Here is a 19,142-nt window from a genome sequence, read left to right on the forward strand (position 1 = left end):
ATTTGAACTCGGAACCCCCCAACCCTGATAAGCTTTTGGAATTGTAGGAGATGAGGCATTACATTTAGTTTGACTCACCCACAACGTGTCACATGGGCATGTACATCAGCTATTTTCACTATGAATACAAATGCCTTCTAAATCAGTAGTTCCTCACACTTTCAAGATTTTTCAAAAAAGCTCGCAGCACAGCTTGAGCTTGTAGATCTACTATTTTTGAATAGCCAACGCTACAATCTAAAATGACACAGATGCTTTCCCGGTTTTAATGGGGTTAATTGTCCAGCCCTAACCACTGGTGTAATAGTAGTGTGTTACTGCGATGTCTCTGAGCTGACCTGTGTCGAGCAGCAGTCCCACCACAGTGAAGTTGGAGTGGGAGACGCTGTAGTGCAGGGCGGTGTTGCCGTTGCCGTCCGTCATGTTGACGATGTGCTGCAGCAGCATGGCCGACACCTCGGAGAACGCCATCAGGTAGTCTGACACCCGCGGCGGCTGGGCCATCTTAGCACTGGAGATACGGAACCACTCCAACTGGACCAGGTGGGTACTGGAGAGCTGGGAAAATGGATCGGGTAAGTAGGTACTGGGTAATGTATCATCGCTGTCGGGCAGAAACCTCTTATCTCCATATTTTAACTTTTTGTGTTTTTTTTTGTAAATTAAAGCCCTACTTGATCATACTACAGCGTCACACGAAAGCATCAAAAGTAGCTGATCTACAAGCTCGAACAAGCTTGTGGATCTGCTACTTCTGATATTTCTGAATTTGAATCCTGAAAAGTAACTATTTTGGACATAGGAGGTTTCCATCCGACAGAGACGATATAGTATAGTACAATATAGTAGTACTAGCATAGCATAGGGCAGTATATCATAGAATATAACAGTATAAGTCTGGTTAACATAGCATAGGACAGTATAGTATATTATACTATATTACAACATATTAATATAATATGGTAAAGTACAATACAGTATAGCTTAGCATATGAAAAGACAGTATACAGTATTGTTTAACAGTATAGTCGGGTTAACATAGCATAAGAGAGGACAGTATAGTAAGTATACTGTAACTCAGGGCTACTCAACTTAAAGGGATACTTCACTTTCACATAAAATAAACATTTAAAAAATATATTAAAAATAAATGAAAAAAGTAATGGAAAATTCATGGCCCCCTCACGCATTAGAGTGTCCTACTAATGTGTGAGGGGGCCTTTATTTTGCCATAACTTCTTTCATTTTTTTTTAATATATTTTTTTAATGTTTATTTTATGTGAAAGTGAAGTATCCCTTTAAGATGGCTCAGGGGCCACTCAGCAAAATACCAAAAGTCCAAGGGGCCGCCAGCTAAAAATGACGGTCCTATTTTGGATTTTGTAACACACACTACACATTGTTATTGTTATAAGAAAATGTACTTTTTGACATCATATTGAAAGTGTACCTGTTTATTTTGTGTGTATGTCAGTTCAGCAAAAGCTAAGGTATGGCAAGGTTAGGGTTGCCAACTCCCAGAGATTTAATTAACGGACACCTATCCTGGGCGCGCGGCGAAGCCGTGCGGCCGAAAAAAATTGGGGGTCAAACCCCCCAAAAAACCCAAAATGCATAGAAAACTACGCATTATATCTGTAACAATTGACGCACCTGTATGTATGTCTGTCTGTTTGTTTTTGAAAAAAAAATTAGCAACACATATATTTGAACGGAAATGTATATTTTTATCCTGTGCTTTACATTTTTTTTTTTTTTTTGACCATGAGGGGCTGCCAAGACGTTGCGTTGGGGCCGCATGCGGGCCGCGGGCCGCGGGTTGAGTAGCGCACAGTGTAATTGGACCACTTTCAACCTGGCATCCTTGTTTTGGCCATGTCTTTATAGGCATTTTGCATTGTGGTTGTATGCCTCCACCGACTAGTTGCCTTTTACTGTACAATAGCGGTCAAGAGGTGCACGCACATCCACATGTGAATAAAGACTTTGAAGACATGTAATGAACATATTTTGAGAGATCACAGTGACCTTGGCCTTTGACCTCATACTAATCAGTTAATCCTTGAGTCCGAGTGGATGTTTGTGCCAATTGTCGTGAAATTCCCTCAAAGCGTTGAGGCTGAGTAATGCGATGCCACTGCAATTGGCACACACCCTCTGGTTCCTCTGGAAAATCACCACTTATCAATTAATCGATGATCGACCGATAAGGTGAACCAACTATCGATTAATGGTTTCATCGACAATTTGCTTTCCCAACAGTCTCCCATTAGACTGTCAAGTATAAAGTGTAAAGGACAGTGAATCAGATCAGTAGGTAAACATGACACTCACCACCTCTTTGCTCTTCAGTGTTTTCACGTCATCGTTCAGGTGGTTCTTCAGAATGAGACACGCTTCACGCATTTTAGCGCTCAGCTCAAACCTGATACAAACATGACAGGAGGAGGTTAGACATTTTATATCTGCTACAGTCAGTCAGTCATACACTTGTTTCTTACAGTGAACATATCATGCACTGTGTGCCAATTTGAACTCAGCAGCACTAAGTTGAAATTACAATGAGTCCGTTTTATGTCTCTCCAGATGGAGAGAGGTAATCGCAATGATGTCCTAACTACAACAAAGTTGGCGTTGCATCTGGTGTCCAATTCGGTGCTACATCTGCTTCAGTTAACTTTAATGACATTGTCAACCAGTATGTACAGGTCGGGCTCCCAGAGGGGTCCCCAAATTATTTTGATGATGATTACCGTAGCTTAATGTGCAAAATTGTTTTCTCACTCAACAGTAAACAAACCAACATACAGTATAAGTGTATACAGGGTATCTGCACATTTCTAAAGTTACAATTTAATGACTTTTAATACCAAATTGGGCAAATTGTCAAAGAAAGAGGCAAACATTGTGAAAATACTGTAGCCAATCTATTCAGGATAGCTTTTTCCCAGCTGAGATCTAGTTAAGATGTCTCCCCAACCCATGCTTATCCTTTTATCATTTTAATCTAGCACTGTCTTAATAAAGTTGGTTCCTTCCTTTTTTTTTATGTAAAGCGACTTTGGGTACTTAGAAAAGCGCTATATAAATCTGAGATATTATTATCATTAGTATTATTTACTTCTCCTTCACGGTGTCAGAAGCGTCCTTGCCCGCCGCACGCAGCGCCTCCTCGTCCGTGTCGCTCTCGTCCAGGTTGACGTTGCGCTCCTCGTCCGACGTCTCCTCCTCCAGCGCGGCCTCGTCCTCCTCCGTGCTGTCGGAGCACTCGCCTTCTCCTGACGAACTGCCCTCTCCTTCCACTTCCTCCTCCTCCTCCTCTTCTTCTTCTTCGCTGGACGTTGATTCATACCTGGGGGATAGCAAAGATATTCAATTATTAAAGATCCAACATCTTTATTACATGTGGCTGCACATTAAAACCCCACTGAGCTGCCCACCACCACCGTTTTGGTGAGGAAACGAATGTTGGTTTCCTGCTACAGTGCTACTCACCCTCCGTTGAGAATGCCCACGAATTGCAGGCTCTTCTTGCCGGTGGTTCGATTCTCCGCCGAGTCACTCCCATCCTTCCTCTTCATGATGGATTTCAACATGCCTGCGGACACAGAGGATGCACATGGACATGGGAGGGATTAACATATGAACCCTAGCGTCCCTATTCGGAGAACATTCTGCGAAAATAGCCGGACCCATGTGACCACTGTTAGTGTTAAGTGGTCCAGAAATGTTGACTCACAAATTTCAAATGCTTCCGTCATACAGTTCTGTGCAACGAAAGCTCTGAAAATGAGCGTGGAGTAAAGTGGATGTCTTTACAGTCACGCAAATTTGTCCTAATATAAATCAAAATAAGCAAAGCCTATATAGTTTACTGCTTATCAGAAATGGAAATTCTATTTTAAAGATGTTTAAAAATATATTTCCATAAACGGAAATGACGAACAGATTACAGCTTCCTTTCTCTGCTCTCAGGAGGTGTAGTTCCAGAGATTGTGCAATAGTAGTCTGGCTACGCGAGACTAAGCCCTGGGGGACCATAGTAGACAACGAACAAAGCAAAGCACACAGTTGTAGTACTTTCCTCAAAGCCACATGGCCTAAAACATGATTATTATCCATCATCAGGGACAGGAAGACATTTGTCAATACACAGGATGTGACAGCATCACTCTCCCTTCTGATGTTAAGGAGGAGGAGCTAGGAGAACCTAAAAACAAGTGTGTGTGTGTGCGTGCGTGCGTGCGTGCGTGCGTGCGTGCGTGCGTGCGTGCGTGCGTGCGTGCGTGAGAGAGAGAGAGAGAGAGAGAGAGAGAGAGTGAGAGAGTGAGAGAGTGTTTGTCAGATGTCTGACAGACAAAGACCTTCTGTGAAGGTACGTTTGATGGATGTGTTGACAGGGGATTCACCATGACATCATTCATACCTTCAAGCTGTGTGTGTGTGTGTGTGTGTGTGTGTGTGTGTGTGTGTGTGTGTGTGTGTGTGTGTGTGTGTGTGTGTGTGTGTGTGTGTGTGTGTGTGTGTGTGTGTGTGTGTGTGTGTGTGTGTGTGCGTGTGTGTGTGTGTGTGTGTGCGTGTGCGTGCTTGTGTGCCTACTATTATACTATACGTGAGGGCCAAATGTCCCCACAAGTAAAGTAGAATTTGAGAAATATACTGTACGTGAGGACAGTTTTCCTGGTCCTCACAAGAGAAATGCTTGTCTTTATGGTTAAAAAAGTTGTTTTGAGTTTACAATTAGGAAAAGATTCAGGTAGGTATTTAGAGGTTAGGTTTAGAGGTTAGGGTTAGAGTTATGGCTGATTTATACTTAGTTACACGCTGGTGTCACACACATAAAATAGAATGAGCTTGTTAGATCAGCTATTTTCGGTGCGTGACATGCAACAATAAGTATAACTGAGGCATGAGGGTTAGGGTTCAAAAAGACCCCAAAAAGGCTAAAAAATATATTTGTTTAAGAAAATGCAACGTGTGTATTTGTATTTATTTTTCTCACAAATGTCACGTAAACAAAAACGCTGGCTTCCTTTTCCAGGAAAAAATCAGGATAGCACAGCTAGATTTCTGCTTTAGAGAACCAGATACTTGGGGTTATATACCTTTATGCCTCACTTTCACTAAGCTGTGTGATGTCCATACTTCCGTTTAGTCCACTCAATGTGTTTGTGATAGTCCTAATTGCTAGTTGCTTACGGAATTTGCCTCGAGTACGTTGAAAAATATCTAACTTTTGTATTTTTATATTTTTTTATTTCGGAGAGCCTGCACCGTGTGAAACAGCAGAAAACACTATTTCATTCAATTCAGTTGCTTGACCATGTTAATAATACAATTGTTTCGAGTGCTTTTCAGGGTACTCAATTTGTACTTTACATTAATTGTTTTGATTCATCCGTACAACAAATGCATTTCCATTGAACAGTACACTAGAGGGAATATTGTGTATTATTAAACAGAATTAGACAGACATCTTGTGTGTGCACATGTGTTTGGAAAACACCCTGTCTTAAAAAAGGGACTCTTTCAAAACAACTCTCTCTCACCAGCTTCAAATACAGATGCATGTCCTGGATATAACCGCTATCTGTTGTACAACAAAGTATATAGCACTTAAGTGGTTAAAAAAAGTCATGCTGAATATGAATGTATCTAAATATAGAAGGTGGGGATCACATAGGTTCACTACAGACAGACAGACAGACAGACAGACAGACAGACAGACAGACAGACAGACAGACAGACAGACAGACAGACAGACAGACAGACAGACAGACAGACAGACTAGTGTCAGAATAAAGAGCACTCATAGAGAGCGGGGCTTGCGTGCGACAACCAGGCAATCACATATTATAACTTAATGGATTCAAGCAGTCATCAAGTTCTCACTCTACTTTTGGAAAAGGGGGAATTCCAACCAAAACGCAGAGGGTTTAAGTTGATTAGATGTCCAATGTTTCATTCTGCAGGGACATTAAACACTCAGCTGGACAATAACAGATGTGGAGTTGTGTGGACAGACGGAATCGACGTCCAAGCTGTCCAAAAAGATACGTGGTACTTTTCCACATATTACAGTATATTAATACAACTGCTTGTTTTTCAATGGGATGTATACAGTATTTGCCAGTTGTATGGAATGATTCATTCTTCATTGTTGTCTGACTGTCTCTAGCTGTCAACATGTGTCCAACCAGTCCGATTCTCTTACATGTAATGAATTGCATTTTTATAGCTCTTTTCCAAGTGCTCAAAGCGCTTTACAATGGTTCATTCATTCATACAGGGGGGACATTGGGAGGTGAAGCGGCGAACAGTCGACGCCAGCGTCCTCACTTTTCCCACATTCACACACCAATGGTGGCAAGCTAGCGCCGACCTACATTGGAGGCAATGTAGGGTTCAGTGTCTTGCCGAAGGACACTTCGACACTAACTCTGTACTACTGTATGTGATCCTATGTGGGGACCTGTCCCCACATAGGATCACATTACAGAGTTTAAGTGTCCCCACTTAAACTCTGTACACCGTTTACTGTACATCTGTTTACCGGGGTCCCCCAGGACTCTATACTAGTTCAGTTATAGTATTTTCCTCTACATCAAATCTCTTCTAAAATCTACGGTACAAACTCACATCACATCGCAACGTGACACATTGTGAGCTTGTAGATGTGCTATTTAAACTGCCACAATGAGTTTTATGAATTGCATTTTAATTGATATTTTTTAAATATATGAATCCCTCTCCCTTTCCAATTGCCCCGCCTGGCAGATCCCACTTTGAAACCCTGTGCACTGAACTGACTAGGTCAGGACATGCAGCCAGCCTGTATACTAAGCACCGCACTGTGATTATTGTGGCTTCGTTCACAAACTGCACAGATAGTAAGTAACTTACTATGGAGCGATGAATGGAGATTGAATAATTAGACTCTGTGTTGTTTTGGTGTGGTCACCCTAGGTGCTGTGAAGGCACATGAACACTCACCAGTCTTGGGGTTGCTGGGTGCGTTCACTTTGACCTCTTCATCCTTCTTCTCCGCACCACTGACCATCTCCTCCTCAGGAGACACCTGGTACTCAGCGATGGTCATCTGTCTCCTCTTTGGCACTATGGCGGCTGCAGCTACTTCCTGCTTTCCAACCACTTCCTCAAACACGTTTTCCCATTGGCTCCCGGTGCTCACCACGGCAACCGGAACCGGAACCGGCTCCGGCTCCGGCTCCGGCTCTGCCGGTTTCTCCTCGACGTCGGTCTGGGTGCTCTGCTCGTTCTGATTGGTCGGTAGATCGTCCCCTACACACGCGTCAGCAACGTCCGGGCAACATGAAACTGCTGCGTGCTGTAAGGTGGACTTGTGTGTTTCTACGTGTGCGTGCGCCATGTCTGGTTTGGCCAGAACCCCTTTGTCCAGCATGACTTTAGACTTTGTCTCCTCCACCTGGGCTTTTAGAGTGTCCATTTCTCTGTCCGCTACACTTAACCGCTCCTCAAGAGATCCGATGGACTCCTGTTGGAATTTGATAGTGTCCTGCAAGGTGTCTATCTCCCGCTGTGCCTCGCTGGTCAGACCAAGAAGCGACTCCATCACCCACACCTCGGCCTCCGCCGTCTCCACCCTGGCCTGTGTCCCCGCCTCCTGGACCGGCGTGGCCTCTGTCCCCGTGCATTTCTCACAGACCTCCACCTCGGTTCCCTCGGACACGTCCTTCACACCCTGGCTGTAGTAGAAAATGACCGAATCCATCGATCTGTCGTCCCCGACGGACACCGATTTCCTCTCGACGACAACCGCTGTGACTTTCTGCTGAACCTTTTCTGAGGGTCCGGCAGCTTTCTCGCCTTTGCCCTCGAATTTCTCCGTTAGCCTCTTGAGCTCCCCGGACTTCGCGGGGCTTTTGCGAGCAGGTGAGGCGGGGGGAGTTTTCTGGACCTTAGGAGCCTCTGCTGGCGTTAGCAGAGCCTCTGTAGTTTGGGTGGAAGACTCCGTAGAAGAATGCTGTTTCTGCTGCTGTTGCTGTTGTTGCTGCTGTTGCTGTTGTTGCTGCTGCTGTTGCTGTTGTTGCTGCTGCTGTTGCTGTTGCTGTTGCTGTTGCTGTTGCTGTTGCTGTTGCTGTTGCTGTTGCTGTTGCTGTTGCTGCTCCTGCTGCATCTGCTTCATCTGCTGCATCTGCTGCATCTGCTGCATCTGGGCCTGCTTCTCAGCCGCTTCCTTCTCCTGCAGTTAGGGATGGGACAATAATTGTTATAAAAAGCTTTTATAAAAAAGATTTAAATTTGTCGTGAAATTGTCGGTCGATGAATTCGCTTTTGTTGAGCTGTGAACTCAGTACCATTTAAACTCTCTATACTTGATAAAAATGGACCTGTAAAGAGGCGAACGTTCTCCAATATAGGAATGCTGGGCATTCAAGTGGTCAACAACAGTGGCATTTTAAGTTTTAAGCATATTTTATTGCGATAATATTGTTAATCGCAATACTTTTAGCCAAAATAATCGTGACATGTTTCACATCGTCCCATCCCTACCTGCAGTGACAACAGGAGCATGTCTTTCTCCGCGCGAAGCTTGGCCACTTCTCTCTCCAGTGCCGGAACACCCTTCACCCTCTCCTCCATCTCCTTCAGCTGCCTCAGAGCCGTGGCCATCTGCTCCCTGACCGTCTGCAGCTGGCTGGGTGGGAGTGTGGCGACGCCGGCGGCGCCAACGCCCGGAGTGTTGCGTCCGGACGTCTGCGGGCTGGGTTTGACCCAGCCGCCCTGAGATGATGGAGTAGCCGGCGTGGAGGTCTGCAGTGGCGCCGAGCCGTAGGGCTATAAACGATCGTGACATTTTACTTTTACGATTAATTGTCATACAAAAAAATCACGATTAACATTTTAATCTAGTTTTTTTTGCTTTGAACATTTAAATAGTTTTTTTTGTAAACAAAACTTTCACAGGTCAGACATGACAAATAATATAAACATGCACATGTTACTCCCGGTATAAAGACAATATGACCCGTACCAATAATCAAAACAGGCCCCATTTAATAATGTCATACTTTGAAAACTAATTGTAAATGTAGATCTGCTATTTCTGTTATTTTGCAAAATGTGTAAAAATGTATTAAAAAAACTCAACAGATGAATTCATACAGAAGGATGGAAACGATTTTGAGGCTCGTACAAACAAAATTGCGATGATCTCAAATAATTGCGACCAGGCTATTAGGCCTTACCGTGCCGTCCGCAGCGGTGGAGGCCCCACCAGGAGGAGGAGCAAGGACCAGGGGGGAGGTGGCGGTGGTCTTCAAGGCGGGCTTGGGAGGGTCCTGCAGCTGGAAGCGCCCTCCGCTGCCGTTGTGGTGCTGGTGGTGGTTCTGCTCCTGCTGCAGCCGGCGGCTGGTCTCCAGCAGGGTGCGCTCCACCCTGGGGTTGCGCTGCGGCGGAGGCGGGGGCACCTTGGCCCCGGCGGACAGCGGAGACGCGCCACAGAGGACGGTGAGAGGCGAGAGGGACTGGCCCTCGCAGGGGGCGGAGCCGATGCGGTTCCGGGGCGGCGGTGGAGGCGGGACCCGGCCATCTTCGCTGCCCCCCGGGGAGGACAGGGACTCGGTGGAGGTCCAGCCACTGGCCCGGCCCCCCCCCACGCTGGGGCTCTTCATGGAGGAGGAGGAGGCCTTGACCCCGCGGCTGTTCCGCCGGCCGGAGCTCAGGGGAGCGCGCCGGAGGTTGTGACCACTCTCGATCTCCTCCACATACCTGGAACGTTCACAAGCACCTTTTAAATCACAACCTCCATAGACTTAGGGCCCTATCTTGTGCCCCGCCTTACCCCTTATGCCTAAACCATTTTTTGCTAATTTCAAAATCATTTTAAAATAGTTGATCTACTATTTGAACTATTTTAAAATGTTTTCCAAAATGGTAAAAAATTGCTAAAAGTTAAGGCATAAGAGGTAAGGCAAGATAGGGCCCTTAGTTTCTACTGTATGTAACACTTTGGATTGTTTTATTCTCAGGTTCTTTGAATTTTTTATTCATTTAATTTATAACTGGATTTCTTTTGATTGTTGTTCAAATTGTTTCCCAATTTGAACTTCCTATTTATTTATTCAAGTATTTTTTTGTTTTTATGTATTTTTTGCATATGGCAATATGGCAATTTTGCATATTGCAAAATGTATTTTTATTTTCATACAGTAAAACAAGTACTATTATTATTATTATGATTATTATTATTATTACTTGAGGAAGTCCAGGTCCAGCTGGAAGCCATAGGGGGTCTGAACAGAGTAGGAGCCCTGCTGCTCTGTCTCCTCCTGGCTGGAGTACAGGAATGGAGCCCCCAGGTCTGCATGAGAACACACAGAGAACATAGACATTAGAGAAGGTCTAGAGACCAGTGTTTCTCAACCTGTGGGTCCCCACATGATTTTGGGGGGGTCCCCAGATGACAGTAAAGTGACAATTTAAGGACTTTTTAATATCCTACCTATTTTATTTTATTTTTTATGAAAAAAGACCATTGCTGCATCAAAAGTAATAAACTATACTATAAAAACTGGTCAAGCATTGGTGAAATTGTCAAATAATATAAGGAGGCAAAAAAAAAAAAAAGCCGATCTACAAGATCAAAACGCCTCGCAAAGTGAGGCGTTGTGAGCTTGTAGATCGGCTATTTTCACAATATTTATCTGTAGAACTGAGTCATAATAAATGTAATGCCTCAACTCCTCCAAGGGTCCCCAGTTCAAATATGATTATTTTTTGGGGGTCCCCAGTTCAAATATGATTATTATGGGGGGTCACGGCCTAAAAAGGTTGAGAACCACTTGTCTAGACTACATATCTAGACAAGAGAATCTAGAGAACATGCAGTTCTGTAAATAATAATAAACTTTATTTGTATGGTGCTTTTTGAAACAAGGTTACAAAGTTCTTTACAAACAATTACAGGAACATAACATGTAAGAGATAAAAGATCAAAAGTAAACAACAAAGAACATAGAAGACACAAAGAGAAGGTATAAATGAGGATAAACACAGAAAAACACAGAATGTCAATAAAATAAACAAAATGAAAAGGCCTCAACATAAAAGTAGGTTTTCAGAAGTGATTTAAAATATGACACTAGGTTTGTTAGCCTTAGATCGTCGGGCACGGCGTTCCACAGCTTTGGTGCCGGAAAAGGCCCAATCAGTTTTAGGAACAACCAAGGAGGACCTACAGTACCTGAGGATCTCAGGTTCATGAAGTGTCCTAATATGTTGACTTACCAGGCAGCTTTGGGGGCGCTTGAACAGACTGAGTCATGTTTGTGGAGAGGAAGCTTCAGCTGACAACCTGACGGAGTCAACTCAACACCTGGGACGGAAAGAACACAAACACACATTCACTACACATTCAGCTGTCGTTTTAAAAGTGCAGTACAGTTGACTTTTTAATTTTGTAAGACACAGTAAAAAGTGTTCATTTATATTTCTAAGACGGATAGTTCGAGTCCTTGCTTCTGAATGGCTGAATCCCGTTGTAAAATACTCGCTAGACACACATCTGAACCGCATGCATCAGTGTCAAAGCACCAACATCTTGTTTACAATATTCAACGCAAAGTTCCAAGGATCTATTACCGTTCGTAAATTACTTTTCCGTATGGCAAAGAGCGTTCCTTTTCGTCCTGTATATGTGCACATTTTTACAAATCTTTAAAACAAGGCAGATACTGCAACACGCACGGCTACAAATTGTTCTTGCAGTGAAATTCTTATTAAAACAGTTTTCATGTTGCCATATTTGGTAACCATTTTAGAAAAGTAATAAGCCACGCAAGGCTGTGGTTTAACACAATTTTAGTACAGCTATAGAGTTGGAGGCACTCCGTTCTGCATCATACTTGCTACGCCTCTTAGCCATACTAAACTCAGGTTATTGCATTAATTAGTAACTCTGATGAGGAGCATGTACAAATGTAAACAAATGGCACCTTAACGGGTCCATTTGGTTACATTTGTACACTGCTCAGAGTTGAATGAACACTGAGGATTTTACTGTGTAGCATTATAGGAGTCACATTTTCCAGATGTTATAGAGGTCTGGTTTTGGAAGCTGACTCCTCCAACACTGTGGAGGTACTAGAGACCTGCTAACACACACACACACGCACACGCACACGCACACACGCACACACACACACACACACACACACACACACACACACACACACACACACACACACACACACACACACCCACACACACACCCACACACACACACACACACACACACACACACACACACACACACACACACAGGAAACCTTCACTCTGAACGAGCTACAGTAAGTGGCTCTGCGCTCTCCTTTTAACAACGGATATAGAAGCTTCTTTACAGGAGCTGTAAAGCCACTACAAAGTACAGAAAGACCTGGACAACTTTATATGTGCTCTCATAGCTCGTTAGCCTGTGTGACACTTCGTTGGCTCCCAAAACAGACTAGTATACTATTCTCATACTCACGCTTTCCCCTTAAAGCAAATTACACTTTGTTAAAGGTTTAATTGTGTGCTTTCCTTTGCCATGATGTAACTCCAAATATTGGTGAGCTATTTTCAATATTTAGCTATGTTGATTAGAAATTGATATGCTAGAATACAGTATTATCCCTCATTGACTTACTGTACATTGCACAGTTAAACAGCTCTCCGAGTCGCTCTTTCAACGTGTAAACCAACGCAACCAAAGCAGATTCTGATAATTATGTAACATTGCAAAACCTTGACAGGTATTTTTACTTTACCGGAGTATTTCCGATTTTCAATACTTTTACTTCTACTCCACTATATCTCAGAGGCAAATTTTTAATTTTTTACTCCACTACAGTTATTTGAAAACTTTAGTTACTAGTTACTTTTTTGATTAGATTTTGATTATTATTACAAAACATACATTAACCACTTCAGCCCTATTTAAACTTTGTCTATTTTCAAAGGATGTTTATAAATTTTTAATGTATAGTAATCTAAGTATATTTTGATTTACGTTTGTACTTTTACTCAAGTAAATTTTGATTAACGGACTTTTACTTGTTTCTACATTGCAGTATTGATACTTTTACTTAAGTACAACATTACTAGTACCTTTTCCACCACTGGCCTTGAACAGTATAATAATAAGTGTACTGTACATACCATCGGTTGTTGTAACGTGTTTTATAGTGTCTCCAGATAAGACTATCAGATACATGAAAGTCAGCTCCTGTACTCATTAAAGGAGAATATTGTCTCTGTCGGGTGGAAACCTCATATGACAAAAATTGCTTGTACTTTTCATGATTCAAATTCACAAATAGCAAAAGTAGCAGATCTACAAGCTAAAGAAAACATGTCGCATCGAGCTTGCATATCTGCTATACTTTTGACGCTTTTGTGTGACGCTGAAAAAACACAAGAAGTTGGAAAATGGAGATAAAAGGTTTCTGCCCGACAGCAACAGATATGTTTAGACTGTCAGCTCCTGTATAGAGGCGAGTATATCATATATAAATGACTAACATGCTTCCTGTAGAGTTTGTACAGACGTACGTCTGACAGACAAAGAGGTTCTGTCAAGGTACATGTGATGGATGTGTTGACAGGGGATTCACCATGACATCATTCACACCTTCAAGCTGTGTGTGTTATTATGAGTGTATACAATATGTCCAATATGTACAACGTGTGCGTGTGTGTGTGTGTGTGTGTGTGTGTGTGTGTGTGTGTGTGTGTGTGCGCGTGTGCGCGTGTGCGCGTGCGTGCGTGCGTGCGTGCGTGCGTGCGTGCGTGCGTGCGTGCGTGCGTGTGTGCATGTGTGTGTGTTCTATTGTCAGGGCACTATGACCCTAACCCGTGCACTGATAGAATTTATATTCTTCTGTTACACTCATTGTAAGTAACTATGAATGCCTAAAAAGTCAACGTGGGCGGATACCTGTGTGTGTGTGTGTGCGTGTGTGTGCGTGCGTGCGTGCGTGCGTGCGTGCGTGCGTGCGTGCGTGCGTGCGTGCGTGCGTGCGTGCGTGCGTGCGTGCGTGCGTGCGTGCGTGCGTGCGTGCGTGCGTGCGTGCGTGCGTGCGTGCGTGCGTGCGTGCGTGCGTGCCTGTGTGCGTGCGTGCGTGCGTGCGTGCGTGCGTGCGTGCGTGCGTGCGTGCACACACGTACAACAGATGAAAGGCAAGGGAAATGCAGCCAAAACAATAGCCCCCATAAAAGGTTTTGAACTGGGTCCAAAAGCCACAAGGCCGAGTCCGACGTTACTTTTATCGAGAGGATCAGCCTGTTAACTGTACTGTAAAACCACTGTCCTCGTGACGCTCACCACCAGCGCTAAAACCTCCAACAGCTGTCTCACACACACTGGTTCACCAGGGAGAGAGAAGAGGCACTGGGAACGGAGTCATCTTGCCTTGAGAGCAAAATGTAGCCTTGTAGTAAAACTTCATTTACAGTGGAACGGGTGACTGAGTGCGTTTACGCTTTGAGTGTCTGATTACATAGACCAGTACACAGTAAAACCCTCCAAGTTTATTTATTTGTGGTGGCCGTAACTGAGTGGGTAGAGTAGAGAGGCCGTATGATAATCAGCAGTGGTGGAAATTTAAGTAACTAAGTACATGTAATCAAGTACTGTACTTAAGTACAAATTTGAGGATTTTTTATTTTACTGGAGTATTTAAACATTTCAGCACTTTTACTTCTACAAAAACATTGTACTTTTTACTCCACTACAATGATTTGAAAACTTTAGTTACTTTGTAGATTTTTGTTTATAATTACAAAACATGCATTAACCACTATCCCTTTATACTTATTTGAAAATAGCAGTTCCCCACTGAGCGCTCATCAAAAAGCCATCTGTGCAAGCCATCTGCTTGGTGAATGCAGAAAAGTTATGTCCCCACCGCTGGACGATACCTTTCCCTTAAAACTCTGAGTTACAAATGGATAAATTAACACTGAGGATTTGACTGTATATATGAAGTATGGGGTGAGTATACTGAGTAGAATGCACCAAACCGACATTAACTCTGAGTCTGACTGTAATAATATACTGCAATAAAGATCATAGCAGGAATTTTGAAACCAAAAGACATGTTTAAAACCCCCAAAACCCCAACGTTTGCAAAATTACTAATCGTCAGCTCTGGTTCTGGGATACACACTCTTCACAACACATCTGCAGTCTGCACACATACTGTACTGAACCTCACATGCTGTCACTGTATACAGCATATCGTCTCTGTCGGGTGGAAACCTCTATGTCCAAAGCTGTTACTTTTCAGGATTCAAATAAAAAAATAGCAAAATATAGCAGATCTACAAATTCAAAGCGTGTCAGTTCGCGCCGCACTTCGATCTTGTAGGTGTGCTATTTTTGGTACTTATTGTGGTGCTGTGTGTGTGTGTGCGTGCACGTGCACGTCTCTATTAGAGTTTACCTTTCTGCTCTATGTGTGTGTGTGTGTGTGTGTGTGTGTGTGTGTGTGTGTGTGTGTGTGTGTGTGTGTGTGTGTGTGTGTGTGTGTGTGTGTGTGTGTGTGTGTGTGTGTGTGTGTGTGTGTGTGTGTGTGTGTGTGTACGCACGTCTCTCTGGGCCTGGCGGTGACGGAGTCACACAGCTGTCCGATCTCTGCAGCTGGACACCTCCCTCTCTCTCTCCTGCCGGGCGTCACTACTGCACCCACCCACTGAGAGAGAGAGAGAGAGAGAGAGAGAGAGAGAGAGAGAGAGAGAGAGAGAGAGAGAGAGAGAGAGAGAGTCAGAACAGTCTAAACATAGTTTAGACCATTGTTTCGGGTCCTGGGTCGGACCCATGTTTGGGTCGCGGACCAATTTTTATGGGTCGCGACTCGCGAGTAAATAATCCCTTTTTTTGTTTCCTACATTAAAAAAAATATATACGTTATATTATATTTGATTTTTTTAATAATAAATCACAACTTTTCATCAATTAAAAACAATTCCAAAATTTTTCAAAAAGTATTTCATAAAATATTTTTGGTAAATAATTTTAAAAAAGGTTTAAGAAGAATCTACAAGCTCACACCGCGTCGCCTCACGCCGTGTTGTGAGCTTGTAGATATTTTCACTAGTTTGGGTCCCGGGCTAATCTCTCTTTTGGGTCTTGAGCTAAAAGGTCTGGGAACCACTGCTCTAGACAACGCAGACAAAACAAGATAACTTCAAGGTCGATGAGGCACGCTCCTCCCCGACACACATCCTTGTGGGGACGTCAAAAGCAATTTTTCATTAAGAACGCCATTTTTTTTTTACTTAAAGGTAGTGTAAGTGATTTGCAAAGTTTCAAATAATTGCAAAATGGGTCTATGTTCTGATAGTACTCGTTACTATAGGGTGTCCTGTCCATATAAAGAGTCTCCATGTCTCTCCAGCTCTTTATAAAACAGAAAATGTATTTTGTAGTTTTTTTGTTTTTTTTTGTAGTTTCATTTCCAATTTTATCCAACCAGGACAGAGAACTCAATCAGGACACAGATTAAACAAGTGAAATTGGAAGTGATGACACTAAGAAATGAGCATGCAAAATTTGAACTGAAAACTATACAAATTAAGCTTAAAAATGGGTACTTTCTCCTGATTGGCTGAGATTTTGACACCTACCGAAAAATGTATTTTCTGTTTATTAAGAGAGCTGGAGAGACAGGGAGACATCTGTTACTGAAAAAACACTCTATAGCAATGATTACTATCAGAATATAGTATTTTAACCTTTAAAAAAAATACTTTTTGTTTTAACCAAAAAATATCACTTACCCTACCTTTAACCTACTTGCCCCGACCTAATCTAACCCTCAAATCCATGTCCCTGACCCTAAAACTAACCTCTCACTCTAGCCCTAAACCTAATCCCTGAATTGCCTAATCCTAATCTCAATGTTTTACTAATTGAAACCTTTACTCTAAAAACCTTTCCCTCGTGGGAACCAAGAAACATCAACCCACAAGGTCAGTTTTGACTGGTATCCCCTTGTGGGGATTTGCGGTCGATCCCCACATGAACCACACACAGGCGCGCGCGCGCACATACACATGCGCGCACACACACACACACACACATTCTTCCCACTCGGTGCTCAGAGATACAGTGATATAAACACACAGCTTTGCTGGGTCAGATAACAAAGTTCACTGGTGCATCCAAAAACTAGAGTGTGCGGTTTCTAGTCTTTCTACTGTTTTTATAATAAACACACAAGATCATTCTTTTGCTTTCTTTTCATGCACACTGCGTGCATGAAAAGAAAGCGTGCACGCACACACACACACACACGCACACGCACACACACACACACACACACACACACACACACACACACACACACACACACACACACACACACACACACACACACACAGATCTATTGTCCATAGCCCAAGGCACATTCAAGTTGCAAGCTACAACAGGTCTGTACAATGTCAACAACAACAGACATACCAAGATACTGTCTCATCCTACTGGGAGGGAGGGGCTTTCTCCAACACACATTATACAGTATACTGCATGTATATAAGAGAGTATACAGTATATAAGTATATAATTTAGTATATACTGACATTGTGTCCTTTACTGCAATTGATTATGTACAGTGCAAGGCCGTTCAATGAAGGATAAAATCATAATTTGTTATTTAGTCTAACCATTAAACCATATATTTATTTGCCCGGCGTCCCACAGGGCCATTTACTAGGCCAACTGTTTTCCCTCTACACTAAATAGCCCACAACCCATCGCGTTGTTGTTGTGAGCTTGTAGATCGGCTATTTTCACCGAATGATGCTAGGGTTCATGTGGTTAAAGAAAAGAAAAACAGAAGGAAAGAAGACAGTGTAGCAGCAATGATAGAAAGTGAGAGTAAGATCAAAATAGAGATGGAACAAACGAAAGGAAAGCAAAGGAGTCACAGCTAGGAGTGTAGAGTGTTGTTTCTACTGTTATCAGCAGGGGAAGGAATCCACCTCTGCTTAATGTCACCATGTCAGCTGACCCCTCTGACCCCTGGGAAATACACCACACACACATTATAGAATCTATGCTGTTAGAACACGGTGGGTGAGTGTTAAAGTAAGTAACATAACAGCTGTGAGTGTCGTGTTTTTTTTCATTATAACAGCGGTTCTCAATTTTCTTTTTTCTTTTTTTAAGGACCCCCAGTTTGGTATAGGCCACCGAACCCCATAACTCTGAGAGTGTGCAAATGGAACCAAATGGACCTGTAATGGTCCATTTGGTTCCATTTGCTCACTCTCAGGGTTACAGATCTGTAGATTTTTCACTTGGTTCCTAATCAACGATATAGCTGGGGACCCCACAACCCTGAGTCTTTAGTTATATTACTCTACACAGCACACCTTTACACATAATGCAGAATCAGTAGTGTGGGAGATACCCCTCAAATAAGCACCCAGACAGCAGATCGGAACAAATATTATATCCATCCATCAATGATCCATCCATCCTCTACCGGAATCAGGTTCCAGCAGAGAATCCCAGACTTCCCACATTAGCGTAACGCTTAACTGAGGGATCCCGAGGTGTTCCAAGGCCAGCGTGGAGATATAATGACCCCATCTGGTCCTTGGTCTGCCCCGTGATGATATCTTTCCAGCTGGACGGGTGTGGAAAACCTCCTTATGGAAGGAGTCCAGGAGGCTTCCGTATTAGATGCCCGAACCACCTCAACTGGCTCATTTCCACAGTAATTAGCAGCAGCTCTACTCTGAGTCTCTCCCTACCCACCCACATCATGGACTGTTCACTGGGCTGCCCTCTGGCAAAAGGTTCCGCAGCATCCGGTGCAGAACAGCCAGATTTCGCAAGAGTTTCTTTCCCCAAGCCATCAGACTTGTGAACTCTAACAAAAAGTGCCCTAATACCCTACAAGAGCAATATATCCTCTATCCTTTCTCCTATATACTGCTGAGGACTCAAGGACTGACTGATTTTATTTGTGGTGATTTTAGTAGTATTTTAGTATTTTTTTAACTAGGAGCCATCTAGTGGAACGGAATTTCATTCAATTATGCATTTCCTGTACTGTATAGTTGAATGACAATAAAGCTATCTATCTATCTCTATCACTGATGACCGAAC

The 19,142-nt window shown here is 43.1% G+C and overlaps 1 protein-coding gene across 2 annotated transcripts in view; it reads right to left on the minus strand.

The window, feature by feature from the left end:
- kank3 (KN motif and ankyrin repeat domains 3) overlaps positions 1–19,142 on the minus strand; it is a 52,463-nt gene that overhangs the window by 14,276 nt on the left and 19,045 nt on the right. For both annotated transcript variants that reach the window (XM_080431741.1, XM_080431742.1), the window contains exons 2-11: positions 15,614–15,717; positions 11,273–11,360; positions 10,241–10,346; positions 9,232–9,754; positions 8,537–8,821; positions 6,995–8,225; positions 3,497–3,599; positions 3,123–3,353; positions 2,336–2,426; positions 339–558 (exon numbers count right to left, since the gene is read on the minus strand). In XM_080431741.1, coding sequence (XP_080287867.1) covers positions 339–558; positions 2,336–2,426; positions 3,123–3,353; positions 3,497–3,599; positions 6,995–8,225; positions 8,537–8,821; positions 9,232–9,754; positions 10,241–10,346; positions 11,273–11,309 — 2,827 coding nt within the window. In that variant the 5' untranslated portion in view covers positions 11,310–11,360; positions 15,614–15,717. The remainder of the gene's footprint in view (positions 1–338; positions 559–2,335; positions 2,427–3,122; positions 3,354–3,496; positions 3,600–6,994; positions 8,226–8,536; positions 8,822–9,231; positions 9,755–10,240; positions 10,347–11,272; positions 11,361–15,613; positions 15,718–19,142) is intronic.

This window comes from Gymnoscopelus braueri, assembly GCF_963280865.1.
Source record: "Gymnoscopelus braueri genome assembly, chromosome: 6".
In the NCBI taxonomy this organism is placed as follows: Eukaryota; Metazoa; Chordata; class Actinopteri; order Myctophiformes; family Myctophidae; genus Gymnoscopelus; species Gymnoscopelus braueri.